Source organism: Rattus norvegicus, chromosome 7, assembly GCF_036323735.1.
Source record: "Rattus norvegicus strain BN/NHsdMcwi chromosome 7, GRCr8, whole genome shotgun sequence".
In the NCBI taxonomy this organism is placed as follows: domain Eukaryota; kingdom Metazoa; phylum Chordata; class Mammalia; order Rodentia; family Muridae; genus Rattus; species Rattus norvegicus.
The window spans coordinates 78,144,637-78,160,582 of NC_086025.1; the positions used below are offsets into that span (position 1 = coordinate 78,144,637).

Below are 15,946 nucleotides of genomic sequence, written 5' to 3' on the forward strand. Positions count from 1 at the left end.
TGGAGTCTTTTGAGATTCTTTGTCACATAATGTCTTGTCAAGGTGTTTTGGTTTTTATTTTTATTTATTGTAACCTTACAGGTCGTTTGTAAATCTATCATGGCTTCCATTTTGCATTTTTATTGAGTTCCTCTGTGCAAGTGTGTGTGCCTCTTCTATATAATCCCTGAGCTTTCCCTCTGTTTTCTTGCTTTTTGTTGTTGATCTAAATCCTATTCTATTATTGTTATCATCATCATCATCATCATTATTATTATTATTATCATCATCACTATTATTAAAATGTCTTTGTGTTTTCTAAGGGAAAGACAAAAAAGGGGTGGATTTTGATGACACAGGAGATGAAGAGGATCTCAGAGGAGTTGAGAGAAATGAACCTATCATCAGAACATAGTATATAAACACTCGATTTGCACTAAAAGAAAAGTAGAAAAAAATTATAGTTTTAAAAAACTCATGTCATGGAAATTTGTTCAGATTTTAAACATACACATGCAGACACCAGGAGTTATTACCTTGCTTCTGTGCTAAATATTACAATCTTGTATCTTTAAATTAGGAATGTACTTAGAAACCATGGCATCTCACAAATGATTGGCACCTTTCTTGCTTGGTTGGTAGTTTGTAATATAGCAAGATGCCTTAAATATACTTGGTGAAATATACAGGCACACATCAACAGTACATTACAAATTATCAAGCCATATATTAGGACAAGGGATTATATTTTTCTTTTTGAGACAGGTTCTTACCATTCCTTGAGCTTGTTATGTAGTCCAGGTTTCCTTGCACTTGCTATTTGGATTAAGCTGACCTAGAATGTGCTATGCAGTCAAGTTGGTCACAGGTTTACATATATTCTGGTTGAGCTTTCTGTGTGCTAAGATTTGAGCCTTGCCTTACCACCTCAGGATTTAAAGGAAACTGTTATTCAATGCTTATTACCATCCATGTCAGCTATGATTTCTTCTAAGTGTCTTTTCCTAATTTTATTCTCAGTGAAGTTTTAATATTGCAGTTATTCTGCATGTATGCATTTCATGTATATTAGTTTTATAAATAGGAAGAGTAACATTTCTATCCCAGAGCCAATCAACCATCTATCTATCTATCTATCTATCTATCTATCTATCTATCTATCTATCTATGGAATTTTATTTCATACATCAAGAAAGTAGGCAATAAGGGAATCCTTTGTTAAGCTTTTGAAAGTATTATTTACTATAATATTTAGAACCAGGGTTGTTTCTTAGTTTTAAAAACTTTGGCTTTAATTATATGCCACAACATCTAGGTATTGTAGTATTCCCATAAATACCAAAGAAGTGCTTGTGATATCTGAACATCTGTTATTTACCTCCACAGTCAGAAAGCTTCTCACAATTTTTTAACAAATAGAAAGTTCTTTGAGTTCAACTAATGATGTCATCCAACATATTTCCACATATGAAAAGACTATCTAATCTTTTTGGTGAATAAATTTACTACTTTAGTTTTCCATATTCATGACTTTGAAAGCATAGCTTAAATAATTCATCCATAATGAAATGTTTTATAAATCATTTAATTTTCCCAGAGAGCTATGCTGCATTCTTCTTCACACATCACACTCAGCTGGGATAATGAAATTGTCCAGGGACTTGAAGTCTCACCTACTTCAAGTCTTCAGCAGTTTGAGGCTTCCACTTAGAAATTGACTGTTGAAGGGTAGAGCTCTGTCCAGTTGGAACCAGTGACTTGCACTTGATGGAAGATGTGGTACTCACTATGGCTACTAAGCTTAAGTGTTTGATTGCAAAGCTTATATTTATACTCAATAGTTTTAATTGATAGAGAAAGAAGTAACTTATTTGTAGAATATCTTTAAATGACAAAAAGATGCACTGTGTATTTTTAAATGCTCACTGCCCCAACTCCCCATGGACTGTGCAGTTCTACTTCCATGAAAAAACAGAAAACATCACTGCTGAAAGCCCAAGAATAATGACACATGATTCTTTAAATTTTGATGTATGAAATTATATTAATTGATACTTCAAAATTCAGATACGTGTTCTTTTCCCAATTGATTTTGGTTGTATTAATTGGCTACGTTGAAGACATGTGTGTTAAAATAATCAGTAGATACTATAGGAGATGTTAAATATTCTAGAAAATACACCAGAAAGAAGATAAGTGGTCAAGAAAATCATAATCAGTATACAGATAGCCATAGCAGCAAGGCTTCATCAATCCAGTCAAATGTACATAGGTTTTGTAAATAAGTTGAAGGTAAACTTAAAACCAGAAATCATCTCCACCACTGCTTCTAGTACTCGCTCTCTCCCTGCCCTTTAATCGAAGCATCTCCATGATGCTCCGGGCATAGATATCCCTCAGGTTAACACTAATGTATGAGTCAGTGGCTATATTCTTGGTAAGCTTCTTGAGAGCTTCACGCTGTCTCACAGCTGCTTCCTTGAGTTTCAAGGTGAAATAACAAGCAGAGAAGCGATCATTAATAATGGCAATAGGCAAGGCCAAGACAAGGATTCCTGATAGAATACACATGAAGGCCACGATTTTGCCTGTCGTGGTGTCTGGTCTAATGTCCCCATATCCTACTGTAGTCATGGATGTTGTGGCCCACCACCATGCACAAGGAACACTTGTGAAGGTTGTATCAGGAATGCTTTGCTCTGCAAAGTATTCTATTGTTGAAAATATAGAAATTCCCACAGATAGAAACAGGAGCAGTAGGCCGACTTCTTCATAGCACTGGGTGATTGTCATCCCAAGTGAGCGCAATCCTGCAAGAGAAGAGGTGCTGTCAGGCATACTCATCCTTCTGCTTCTCTCCTTCCCTTCTCCCTCCTTGCATTCCACCCACATGCATGTTCTGCATAACTAATATGATGAGCCATGTTCTGGGGACACAGTGAAGGCTAAATTATGACCTCTGGTTCCAGAAAGCTTAGAGTGTTCTTGGTGGGGGTGGGGTTAAGAAGGATAAAGACAACTGTTACGTACATTCATTCATTTACTTGTATAATAACTGATATCATGTTATTTCTGACTTTTTAATGTAAAACATGAGACTGAAAGGCAGGCAGAAAGTGTCTTACATGAGTTCATTACTTCATGTGGTGAAGGTCCTTTGCAGAGATGCCTGTGGAAGACTCACTTGGTCAAACCTGACTTTTAGCATGTCATGTCAGCTCTTCTGCTTAACAGCATTTTGCTGGTGTTCTTATATATTTTTGTGTCTTCTTTTATTATCTTTTTCTTTATTTTGTTTGATTTTTTTCATTTGAGACAGGATTTCTTTACACAGCCTGGCTGTCCTGGAACTCACTCTTTAGGTCAGGCTGGCCTTGAACTCAGAACTCTGCTTGCTCCTATGTCTTATTTTCTTACTCATAACAAAGCTTAATACAATCAGATGTTTCACTGCCTGAAAGCCAGAGGAAGGTTTTATTCCATGGCGATAAATTCAAACAGCAGGATGAATTAGGCACCAGTGGAACACTTGCTTCACATGTATATCCAAAACATATTCTTACCAGTGTAAACAAAGGTTCTGGAATTCCCAGAATACCAATTGAAATTCTAATTCTTGTTACCCTTGATCATATGATATTTGGGATTCTATGTAAGGATAAAGCTAAGTAACAAAATCTTACATTGCCAAAAGGCATAGTAATGAAGGGGGGTGAGGAATTTACCAACGTTGAGGAGTCACAGGCTTATGGAATTCCAGTACCACCTATGAAAAGCCTAGGTGCCAAGAAGAGCAACAAGAACATACTAAAAACCAGGACTTAATAACCAGTGAAATGTCTTCCCCGAGGTTAGAGAAATGTTTCCAAGAGTTTCTGTTTTGAAGGCACAACAACATGACCACACAAAAAAACTGCCTTGAAAGCCCAAATCAATACTTTTTAGAATAATTTTTATTCTTACTCCCTCTTAGGGATTATTTGAAATCCATTAGAATACAACCCATAATCTACCTATTTTGTAGTTTGCTCTTCAAATATTGAGATTAAAAGCCTTAATATCATCTATTTGTAAAGAAGAATGCATGTTGATTTTGAGGTTTACATTAAAAAATATATCTTTCAGAATAACTTTATACTACCTTGTTACAAAATTGTCTTGGATGTGTCTATGTGAAATGACAGTTTAGAAATAAATTGACACTATATGATGAGAAATATAGTGCTTAAAAACTGATTTAATTTAAAGATAAATGCTATATTCATATGTTTCTTAGATAATGCTCAGAAATAATATTCACAGGGCTAACATATGTAGTACAAAGGTACAAAGCCAGGATTTATACCAAGACTGTGAGGGATCCTAACCATAATTATGTAATATCTCTCAACAGAAGTTTCAAATATGTGGGGACTTACGGTAGCTGTGGCTATATTTTGTAAATCTTATCCCTGACAAAATCTATCACATATTCATACATTTGTCATACACTTTAAATTGAAGCTTTGTTAGCCGCACTCGCTGTAGAACTGAAAACTTTTGAAGAGATGACACTGTGGGGATTACTATTATTTCCTTTTTCCTTTCTTTTGAAAAAATATAGCTCCCAGTGCTTTATAAGTTGAATCCTGTGAAGAGTTTATAAATACTCAAAGAAAGCATCCCATTATCTGTGTCAGGAAACAAAGAGTGTTACTTGTAAAACTTCTTGGAAACCCCATTATCACATCCTTGGAATGTAAGACTAGCTAGGAAAATGCATGACTAGAATTCTGCAGGGTGAGTTTTAATTATAGAGATGTAAAACAAAAACTCAGGTTAATTACTCCCTGTCTTAATAAGGAGACATGGCTACCACCATTTTTACAGTGGTCATTCAAATATATCTTTGTGGATATTTATGGGAGCAGTACTCTGTAAACATATTTGTATGTGTATATATATGTTTGTATTGTATTATTATGCACTCTACTCCAGTGTATCTCAAAATATATATGGATGCCAAATGACCTACCTCAAAATATTTGCATATCTGCTAACATACACCATTCAGAAACTATTCCATGTACTAAAATCTGACCTGAAGTCATGAATTTGTGGAAATATCCTCATTTCCTTTAAGTTAACGCTGATAACCCTTGAATATTCAATAGTCATAAAACCTAGTACTGAGCACCATTACTTTCAGAAAATAATTTTTTTTACATTTCTTTTCTTTTTTTTATTAACTTGAGTATTTCTTATATACATTTCGAGTGTTATTCCCTTTCCCAGTTTCCGGACAAACATCCCCCTCCCCCCTCCCCTTCTTTATGGGAGAAAATAATTTTTTTAATTGCTCTGTTTGATTTCCTTTGACATTGGCTATAACTTTTAGTGACAGATTAGTGTGTGTGTGTGTGTGTGTGTGTGTGTATGTTTGTTTGTTTGTTTGTATGTTGTATATGAATATTTTCTAGAGAATGTTTATTTGATTTTTCAAAATTTAAGATAATTTAAAATGCTGAATAAGACATTAATTACTGACATATCTTTCTTCTAACACAAAATAATTTTATTTATTCATCAAAAGTAAGTGGAAGGCCATCAACACCTGGCCATTTTTCTTCTGCCCTGACTCTTTTCTCCAGTATATATATATATATATATATATATATATATATATATATATATATGTATATTAGACCATACACCTGAAATACTTTTGGAAACAGAAGGTACAAATAGCTTATGGCCCTATTATATTATATAATTTATATGCCTTTATGTATGTTTTATGTATGATCTTTGAGAAGAAGGTTTTATATATATAAATATATATATATTGTGGACAGAAAGTGTGTGTGTGTGTGTGTGTGTGTGTGTGTGTGTGTGTGTACAAGATAGATGATAGATAGATATGCTTATGATAGCATCTTGAAGATTTTTCTTCCCTTTTATAGAAGATGAAAGATGGATAGGAATAGAAGGGGGTGTTGTGCCAATATATCTAAACTTATGTTAAAAGGAAAATTAAAAGGCACCAGTGAAATATGAGTACCTGTAGAATGCCTTCCCAGCTTCAGCATGCGCAGAGCTCTAAGGAGCCTCAAAACCTGGACCAGACGTCCTACATTTTCCAGCTCTTGGGTGGTGTGGCTGCCGCTCAGGCTTTCCACCAGAAGAGTTATGTAGAAGGGCAAGATGGCAAGGAGGTCTATGATGTTTGGAACCTTCCTCAGGAAGTGGCACCTATCTTTCACACACAGGAAGCGCAGAATGAACTCCCCGGTGAACCAACTGATGCACACATACTCCAAAATCTCCAGCAGCTGTAGGTTGAGCCAGCTTAGCTCAGCTGACATCAGGGCCATGTTGACGATGGACACTGCCACAAAAATGATGGAGATCACTCCAAAGATCCGGGCTGCTGTGGAAGACCCAGGCTTCTCCAGAATATCCCAGAGCTTTTGTCGGACGGTAGGACAAGGTCCTTGTGAGAAGTCCTGTTCACTCTCATGTTGACTTTCCTGGTCATCTGTGTCCTTCTTGAAGTCAAGAGTTTCACTCAGCTCCTTTCTTCTGAAGTATCTTTCAGAGAAGACAACTTTGTGATTAATTTAAACACACACACACACACACACACACACACGTACAAGAGGATTAAATTTGCAGAGTTCACACTTATATATGAATAAAATATAGAAATATATATTCATATTTTTCCATGATGGTCCTTGACAGGTTTCTGACTACTTTTAAAATGACACTTTTTCATAGTAGAAATTTATGTAAATGGATTTATACATTAGCAGGCAACCTAAGATCAGTGAGTTTTTTGTGACTTATTTTTCTGGTAACAAGGACATGTATTTCCCACATGGAATGTTCATGTGTATAAAAGAAAAATATATGAAGGAGTGGTAGGAATGACAGGAAACAGTAAGTCACTATCAAATCAGATAATTGTCACCCAGGCAATGATCTCTGCTTCAGGACATTAATGAGGTCCTTCAAACAAGGTTTTCACAGTTAAAATCAAGGTTTGATGAATGATAAACCAAAAACCTTTCATTCTTATGTATCTTTGGGGGCGTAGTTTTTCTGACTCATCTATTAAATTATCAGATGTTTACTGCAAGTCTGACTGGTCTGAAGTCTCACAAGAGATCTGAGTATTAGCCTCTGGGAGAAATGGAGCAAGAAGTTTTTGTTTTTGTTATTTTAAAGTTCAATGCACAAGTTGACTTTAGGGCTGATTTACTTTACAGCCAAAATGTAGACATACCTATTCCCAGGGTTGGAGTAGACAAGATTACACAAAGCCTCAAGTCTTTGCCTGGGCTTTCTTACCACCCTCTCCTCCCTTCCCGCCCAATTGCCGCGCCCTGCTGGTACCTGTCCCTGCAGCAGGAGTCGATGCTGAGTTCATCGATGCCCCAGTACTGGATCTCCTGAAGAAAGGAGAGTGCACAGAGCTGCTCCATGACGTGCAAGCGGCCAGTGCGATAATAGTGTAGGACATAACGGAATGCCTGAGAGCTGCGGTCGAAGAAGTACTCGTTGTCTACCGGGTTGGCATCATCACAAAGCTCCAAGGGGCTGGGGGCTGCAGCCAGGGCGCCCAGGCGGCGGTAGGAGGCCACCACCACGGCCAGTTTGCCCAGGCGCGTGTGCGGGAAGCAGGACAGAGCTTGCTGAGAGAGCACGAAGCGGCTGCCTCCCACGTTGACCGTAAGGCAGTCCCCCAGAGCCAAGGGTTCCCCTTCGCCCTCGCTGCAGAAGACGCTGGAGTCCAGCGAGGTCAGGGAGCCGCTGTCCAGCGAGGACGAGTCCAGAAGCGGCCGGTTGCGGGGTGACAGATCCATCCCGACCGCCTTGGCCTGAAGGCACTGCGAAGTTGGGAAGGCGCTAGATCTAAGCGTGGGTCCCCGCGCGGGCGGTGCCACAGCCCCTGCTGGCGGCAGGGATCTCCCAGGTTCCCGAGGGAGAAGCCTCCCACTAGCGCACCCCTACTCTCTCCACCAGCTTGGTGGCTGGTGTCGCTAGGGAGCTGCGAGTGCGCGGTAGAGCGAGGAGGCTGGGAACGCAGGAGTGGTCGTGTGGAGGGAACCCATCTAGCCTCTATCAGGCAGGGAACTGCCCAGGACACACAGCCGGTCCCAGTGGCCCCTCCTAGATATAAGTAGAGCCTTTCCTCAACTTTGTAATTCAGAACTCCCAGTCCCCCACTCCTCAGCCTACCTGGTGTGTAGATTTAAGCTGGTGGCTTTGGGTGGCAGAATTGGGCAAGGGAGGGAATGTGAAGATCTGGAGGACAGAAGCAGAGAGAGGACTCCCTAAGTGCAAGAAAGAGGACTAAAAGTTCAGAAACAGGTGGCAATAGCAGAATGAGTCCGAACTTGAGGATTTATAGCCTTCCCTCATCTATTGTAAGGTATTCACTCCGTGATGTTCTCTAGGGCTGTGAACACATGGGAAAGCATGTCTGGGGTACCCGACTCAAGATTTCATCCCACGTCTCTCTGGTTCCCATCTGTCATTCATGCGAGATTTCCTTCTTCCTTAGGTTTCCAGCTCCTAGTTGAAAAATAATCCTTTTAGTTGAAGTTTCAGTGGCTCACTAAGAATAGGGGAGCTCAGCACACCGGGTGCCCCACAGGAACACTACACACTTTCTTTCTAGGACTTCACTTTTTTTTTCCCCGGGGCTGGGGACCGAACCCAGGACCTTGCGCTTCCTAGGCAAGCGCTCTACCACTGAGCCAAATCCCCAGCTCACTACACACTTTCTAAGTGTCCTCAGAAGAGACATTCTGGGCACATTCTCCAACACAAAGGGAAGCGCTCCCTTTAGGGAAAAAGAGAAAGGCAGAGAGACAAGGAATAGAACAAGCGTGGGCTGAGGCAAGAGTTTAAATAACAGCGACCCCACAGTTAAAGAAGAAGCTAAATTCAGGAGATCAGGTGAGATTGGCATAGTGCCTAGTGGCCTTTTAGAGCTGTGTCTCCAGTCAACCTGTTGGACACAGGGCTGGTGGAGTGGGAAGAAATGACAGTGACTCACCTGCAACTTCAGGCAAACCTGGGTGCTGCTCAGCCAGTGCAGCGAAAATGGATAATGTAGTATTCTTTAATCCTTCTGGTCTACAAGTTGAGAATTTTGACTTCACCAGTCAAGAATGGAAACTGCTCACAGCAGAGCTTTTAGCCAGAAACTGCTCACAATACAGATCTTAGCCAGCTTTTGCTGCCTGTTCTGCCTCTCTGCATCTTGGCTCCTGGCCTGGACTCAGGATTCTGTGGCAAGTTACACCCCCACCCTGCCCAGCACTCCTCTGGAACCAGCAGCCTAGGTGGCCAGCTTCTTTAGAGAATAGAAGTAGGGAAGTGAGAACCAGAGAGGAAAGGAGTGCTTAGTGACACTGAATATTACATACATCAGAAGAATTGCTGCATTTGATTTCCATTCCCCACCATCTGTGTCCACAAAAATATTCCAGCATTTTCAGTGTGGTAAAGTGCTGGGAAGCAGGGTTAGTACAGTTACATTCTACTTCTCCATGTTGATGGAGAAGGGTTCATCATTATGCATGGCAACCATTTATGATCTGCCCTTCCCAGTGTTGGCCAGGGAAAGTGAACCCTGCTCTACATTGTGGTTTCTTAGTGGTTTTGGAATCTATAAAGCTTACTGTAGTGAGGAGAGCTTTTCCAATTGATGGGACAGACACTTGGCTGTTTTGGTCTCACTTTGCCACCTGACTTTGGTGGCTTTTTGTTGTAATTTACTATGTGGACTTTAGTGCCTCTTCAATATTGTAAGTTGTAAAATAGATGGGCAAACATTTATTTGCTGCTAACTTTATACCAAGAAATTTTGTAAGCTCTCTACTATTATAGCATATTGTTTTGTTATAACAAGACCATGAGACATTCATGTGCTCATTTAGTGCAAGAGAAATTGAGTGATTTAGACTCAATTCATATTCAACTATAGTAATGTCAGAGGGTACCTCCATAAGTTAAATGTAGAGAAGGTAATTTTTACTGATTTTCAAATAAATCAAGGTAGGATGACTTACCTGTGTTTCTAATGAAGGGCCAGAGTTAATGATGTTGTAGGCATTATAAGGAAAACAGATGAGAATTTCTTCTTGTGAGGCTTTCAGTTATCCTGTAAGAACTGAGGAGAAATTTCAGTAAGTCCCTTTAACTCTGAAGTTTCTAGGTTATGGTTCTATTAGTAGCTTTGCATTTGCTTAACTTTCACTTCTCCAAAGAACTCTTTCAAGCAGAACATATGAATCATTCCAGTAACTAGTTCATCATTATGTTTAGACATCATGTAAGCTAATAGTGTCCTTTTTTACTAAGGATAAAACTTCATCTCAATTACAGATGATTTAGTCATTGAAAAGAGGCACACGTTCATAGATTTATTAAGCTTTATGATCAACATTAAAGGTCTAGACTAGCCTTATAGATTATAGAAAAGAAATTTCTAAAATTTTACATTATTTTAGGTAAGGAAAATGACTGAGGGTCACATTGCCGGATCCCTGACCCTCAGTGGTGATGGTGTCTTAAGGAAGTAATAATAACAATATTCATCAACCTCATCCTTAAGGATACAAAGAAATGGTTCAGTTAGTAAGAGCACTTGCTCTGCAAGCAGGGAGACCTGGGTTCACAATTCGAGAACCCGTATGTGGTGGCTTGCCTGGAAGTCCATTGCTGTGTAGGGGAAAGAGAAACTACTGGGGCTGGTTGGACATCAGTGTAATTCTGAGTTCAGTGTGACCCTGTCTCAAGGGAAAGAATAAGCCAGAGCATGTTAAAGCACGGAGGCTAAGTCCTTGTATAATCTTTGTGCCTACACTGGCACACACAAACTCCACAGTGCACATCTATCACATATATGCCACACATACTGACATACCAATTATGACTTATTTAAGCCTAAAGCCATTTTCTAAGTGTGTGAATTTTCACAATGCACAAAGAGACAGGCATTGTCATCATGACAGACTTCAAATTGTCCAACTCAATTGATAACTCAGTGAAAATAAATGCTAAAATTCATCATGCTGGAAATCCCATTATAAAATCATTTTCTTTGGTTTTTGAAAAATATTATTCACATTAATTTTATACTTGGTTTATGTTATCCATCTAGATGACATACCATAATGTTCCTGTGAAATTTGTATTGATATTAATGTTTTAAAATGATAATGCAGAGATATGATTTAAACTCATTGAAGATTTATTTAAGAAAATATACAATCACTATTAGTGTATATCCAACATACTTCAACATCACAGTTTTTATAATGAGATAAGGAGATATGATGGGAAACTTGAAAAAATGAAAAAGAACTTGAATAAAAAGCTTTAAAAAAGGCAATGGGAAAATTCTATTTTTTACTTTTTCTAACCCTATCAATCTAGGCTCTTATGTTTACATGAAATTCTCTTAAATTTTATTATTCATTGTCAAAAGAGAAAGCATTTCATGCAGTCCATGCATCATGATGACTTGTATTTGATTTTGCAGGGGTTGACAACCAGATAAGTCAATGATATGGACTTTTAAAAATGCCTTTGTTGGGGTGGGGAAAAATGCCTTTGTTTATGGCCAAAATGATTTTTATTCCCTTATCCTTCACAGCACTTGGATATGTTGAAAGGAAAAGAAATCAGATGACTTCTATGTATTCATCTTTCATGTGCCTTCTAGGTGCTTGGAATAAATCCTCCCAACTGTATGACAGCCCACTCTAATGCAGAATTTAGCTTAATGTGGGTTTGTTCTGGATTCCTTCCAAGGGGAGACAATTATCTTTGGAAGAACCCAAGAGCTCATTTTTATAGCCTAGTCTGTTATGGAGATGGCAGCATACACTGAGGATTGTGATGACGACAATAATATCATGATACAAATAGCTACTACCTGTACATGTTTAATTCATGCTTTGTATTGTGTTGGACATATAACCTTAACAGGTTGTCTCATTTTCCTCATGTGTTAAACAGTAGAAATGATTGTATGCTTTTCTTTTAAAATTAGATGAGATAGAAAATGTTACCAATCATTCATCTAGTTTGAAATGATACTTTTAAAATATATTATTTAATTTTTGCAATTATAATATAATGACATCAACTTCCTCTCCCATTTCTTTCCTCTAAACTCTTCTGTGTCACCACATTTTTAATGTTTAGGACTTTTTCCTGATATCCACCCCCACACTTCACCAAGTATTTACTGTATGATAAGCACCACACTAAGAACCTGACATTATCTGACATCATTTATATACCAAAACCTTTCAAAACAGACATTATTATTTTTTTACTATTATTATTACTATTATTATTTTACATACATAAAACAAAGAGGGGACCATTAAAATAATTTCCATTTGTTACATAGGATGAAGATATAGATTTGACTCTGCTCAATTTAAAACCTGTTTTATTTGAAAAGATTTGCTATAAAAATAAAACCATAATAGGCAGGAATCAGTGGAAATCTTTTTCTTCTACAAATAATTTTAAATATAAGTATTTATTTTTCTATTCTAAATAATAAGGCATATATAATGGCCAAAATAACATGCATTAATTTCACAGTTTAATACCTGATTTTTTCTCTAAATATGCTAGCTGAGATGCCTTATTGGTCGTTTTATGACTTGCATTATGCTACTCGGATCTTCAAAGACATACGTTGAAATTTCCTGGATTGTGCAGGGCATGTTGAGTAGGCACTTATTATTTCACTGATTAATTCTGTAATTACACTTAATTTAAACTTTTATAAACAAGATTTAGATGCCGTGGTGCAGAAGCAGGGCAAGGGCTGTGCCCCTCATACTCATGAGCTGTTAATTGAACCCAGCATCGAGCTTGAACATTCCAATTAAAATCCCGTTATTCAGCTTGACTGGAATCCCTCATGTTGAAAGATCAAAAGCCATTAAATACTGAACTTCTCATTGAACTTATATGGTTTATTAATATTTTGCTTTTTCTTTGCGCTTCTCTCACGCAATACGTCCCAACTACCACCTCCCTGCCCTTTACTCCCACAAATTTTCCCAGCATCCTCCCTCCCCACATCCACTGCTGCTCCATCTCCCTTTAGAAAAGAACAGGCCTTCCGGAGATATCAGCTGAACACGACATAACAAGATGCAGTAAAATTAAGCATAGAACTTCATTTTAATACTGGACTATTAACAGTAAAGTGTTATGTAGCCCACTCTGTTCTGTCTAGTGTTTTATCTCACTATCAAGAAATGCAGCAAAGTTGTTTCACCCAGGAATTAGAAGAAAACCTTTGACTTAAGTATACTATGAAGGTTTTCGTATACTGTATTCCTTTTATTTTCCTGAAATCTGCTCAAACTTGAAGAGTTTATTGATTGGCAATTGTTCCTAGAAATTTATTTTAAAATCTGAGGTCATGATTATAAGTGATATGCATGCATGTATTTGTATGTTCCATATATTTTATGCTTCGCACACAATATGTCATAGACAGTACTAGAAGCACATGCAACATAAGCATGAGAAATCAACAATGCAGGGAAGTTGCAGGTGAATTCTAAGAAGGCCAAACTGTCATTATTTCTGCAAGCAAATAGTGAGGAACCAGAAATAGCCTAAGAACAAAATGAAGAGATATATCATAAGGAGCAATGAAATTTCTTCTTAAATAAAGGGGTAATTGTTGTGGTTTAATGTTCCCTTAGATAGTATCTTCATAAAATTTGAACATGGTATTAAAAAATAAAAATATAAAATATAAAATAATATTTAAGATGTCTATACAGAAGCCCAGCCTCATATTAATGTTAAATGAAATGTGAAACTGTTTAGAACACATTATTCTAATATCTAACATCATTATCATAATTTCAGCACACAGAACACTGATTTAATAAAATATATTCTGTTGAGTTCATTACACAAAAATGGGCTGATCATACTTCCTTTCAAACTCAGTCAAGAATTTTTTTCACTCAACTTTGTGACCCACATTTTTGCAGTAATAAAGAATGAAAATATGGATTTGATTAGATTTAATTATTTCTTTTATTTTTGGTGGTTATATCATTTGCCCATTAACTGACCTTCTTCCAAACCCTCCCATATCCCCATCCTTGCTCTCTTTCAAATTCATGGCCTCCGTTTTTATTAATTGTTGTTACATGCTTGTGTGAATATGCATGTACAAACATTTCTAAATATAATCTTCTCCATTGGCAATATTATGTTACTTGCATGTATGCTTTCAGGATTGACCTTTTGGTATTAGATAAACAAGCTGTGTGCTCTTCCCTGGGAAGACTATATTTTCTTCTGGCTGCACTCATTCATTGTTTGTAGCTCTTAATGTAGGTTTTAGGTCTCTTGGTCTTTCTCCTGTCAACTTTGCCATATCTACTGTTGTCTATGTTCAGGTAGTTATGCTGGGGAGATTTCCTGTATGGAGCCTCTGAGGTTATTCACAGACATAGACTCACAACAAATTTCCTGATCTACTAGCTCCTGCAATCTGTCTATCCTCTTCTGCAGAGCCTTAGGTACAGCTTTGTCTCAAGACATCACTGTTTTTCAGTAATCACCCTACCTCAGCCTCCCAAATGCTAAGATGTTAGGTATGCAAAACCATGACAAGGTCTTAAAACATGAGGTGAATTCATTTGCTTCAGTGTATATTTTCTATACACATTATAGAAAAATTTAATGGTAGTAACTGGGTGTTAAATTTGTCATTCTTCCAACATAGGAAATACAGACAGCCATATGGCTTCTCTCACCATTGAATCTGATTGACATCTCAGTTTTAGACTTGGCCTCACAGTTCTCCCACAAACAGATTTCCCGGAAATCTAAAAAAGCAGGAATCCAGGGGAAGACAAATATTACAAATTTGTCATATCTGTTCTCATTTTTGTTTGATCAAATTCATCTGCTTTAGTAAGCAAGTGATGTTTTTATTTCATAATGGCTTTATTACTGCTTACAAAAATAATCATGGAAATGAAGGCAACAAGCCTCCTCTCCTTAAATCCACCAGTGGCAAATAACTCACTACTAAGGCATAAGGCCATCAGAAACTTTTCTCTGTGCATTCTTGTCTGTTGACTGCCCATCTTGTCAAGACCTGGTGTAGGCATCTGAAGCTGTGACTTTATAATTGCAATGGCTGTCTTGCCTAGAAAAGACTCTATTGGAGATTTCCAATCCAAAGTTTTGTCTATAAAATAAATAAATAAAATAAATAAAATAAATGGTTTATGAAACAAATCCAAAATATATTAACCAGGAAAAGCAACTGGTGTGTGTGTGTGTGTGTGTGTGTGTGTGTGTGTGTGTGTGTGTGTGTGTGTGCGTGCGTGCGTGTGTGTGTGTGTGTGTGTGTGTGTGTGTGTGTGAATTATGGTTGAAAGAAATTAGAAAGGATATGATGGAGAGAATAATTAAATAAATATCATTTTGTCAATTATTGTCAAACTGTCAGTGGGCAAAACAAAAATGTGATTCTCAAATTATTTGTGAAAGAATGCAAATAAAATAAATTTCAAAAATTTTTAAAATAAATTTAGGAAATGGTCAATTTCATAAGATGATCAGTATTTAAAATCCATCAAAAAAGCTATATCAGGATTATTATAAAAAATGATTTTCTCCTGTGCCAATGTGTTTGAGGCTCTGTCCACTTTCTCTTCTGTTACATTCTGCATATCTGGATTTATGTGGAGGTTCTTGATCCATTTGGACTTGAAATTTGTACAAGGAGATAAGAATAGATCAATTTGCATTCTTCTATATGCTGACCATCAGTTGAACCAGCACCATTTGTTGAAAATGCTGTCTTTTTTCCACTGGATGGTTTTAGTTCCTTTGTCAAAGACCAAATGACCACAGGTGTGTGGGTTCATTTCTGGGTATTCAATTCTATTCCATTGAT

At 37.5% G+C, this 15,946-nt stretch overlaps 1 protein-coding gene across 1 annotated transcript; it reads right to left on the bottom strand.

Moving 5' to 3' along the window:
- Nucleotides 1–682: 682 nt before the first annotated feature.
- Kcnv1 (potassium voltage-gated channel modifier subfamily V member 1) lies at nt 683–9,158 on the bottom strand. The gene is made up of 4 exons (NM_021697.3): nt 9,026–9,158; nt 7,357–8,538; nt 6,020–6,549; nt 683–2,789 (listed from the first exon to the last, which is right to left on the bottom strand). Exons 2-4 carry the CDS (start codon nt 7,824–7,826, stop codon nt 2,278–2,280), a joined length of 1,512 nt encoding a protein of 503 aa, NP_067729.1. The 5' UTR covers nt 7,827–8,538; nt 9,026–9,158; the 3' UTR covers nt 683–2,277.
- Between the last annotated feature and the right edge of the window lie 6,788 nt (nt 9,159–15,946).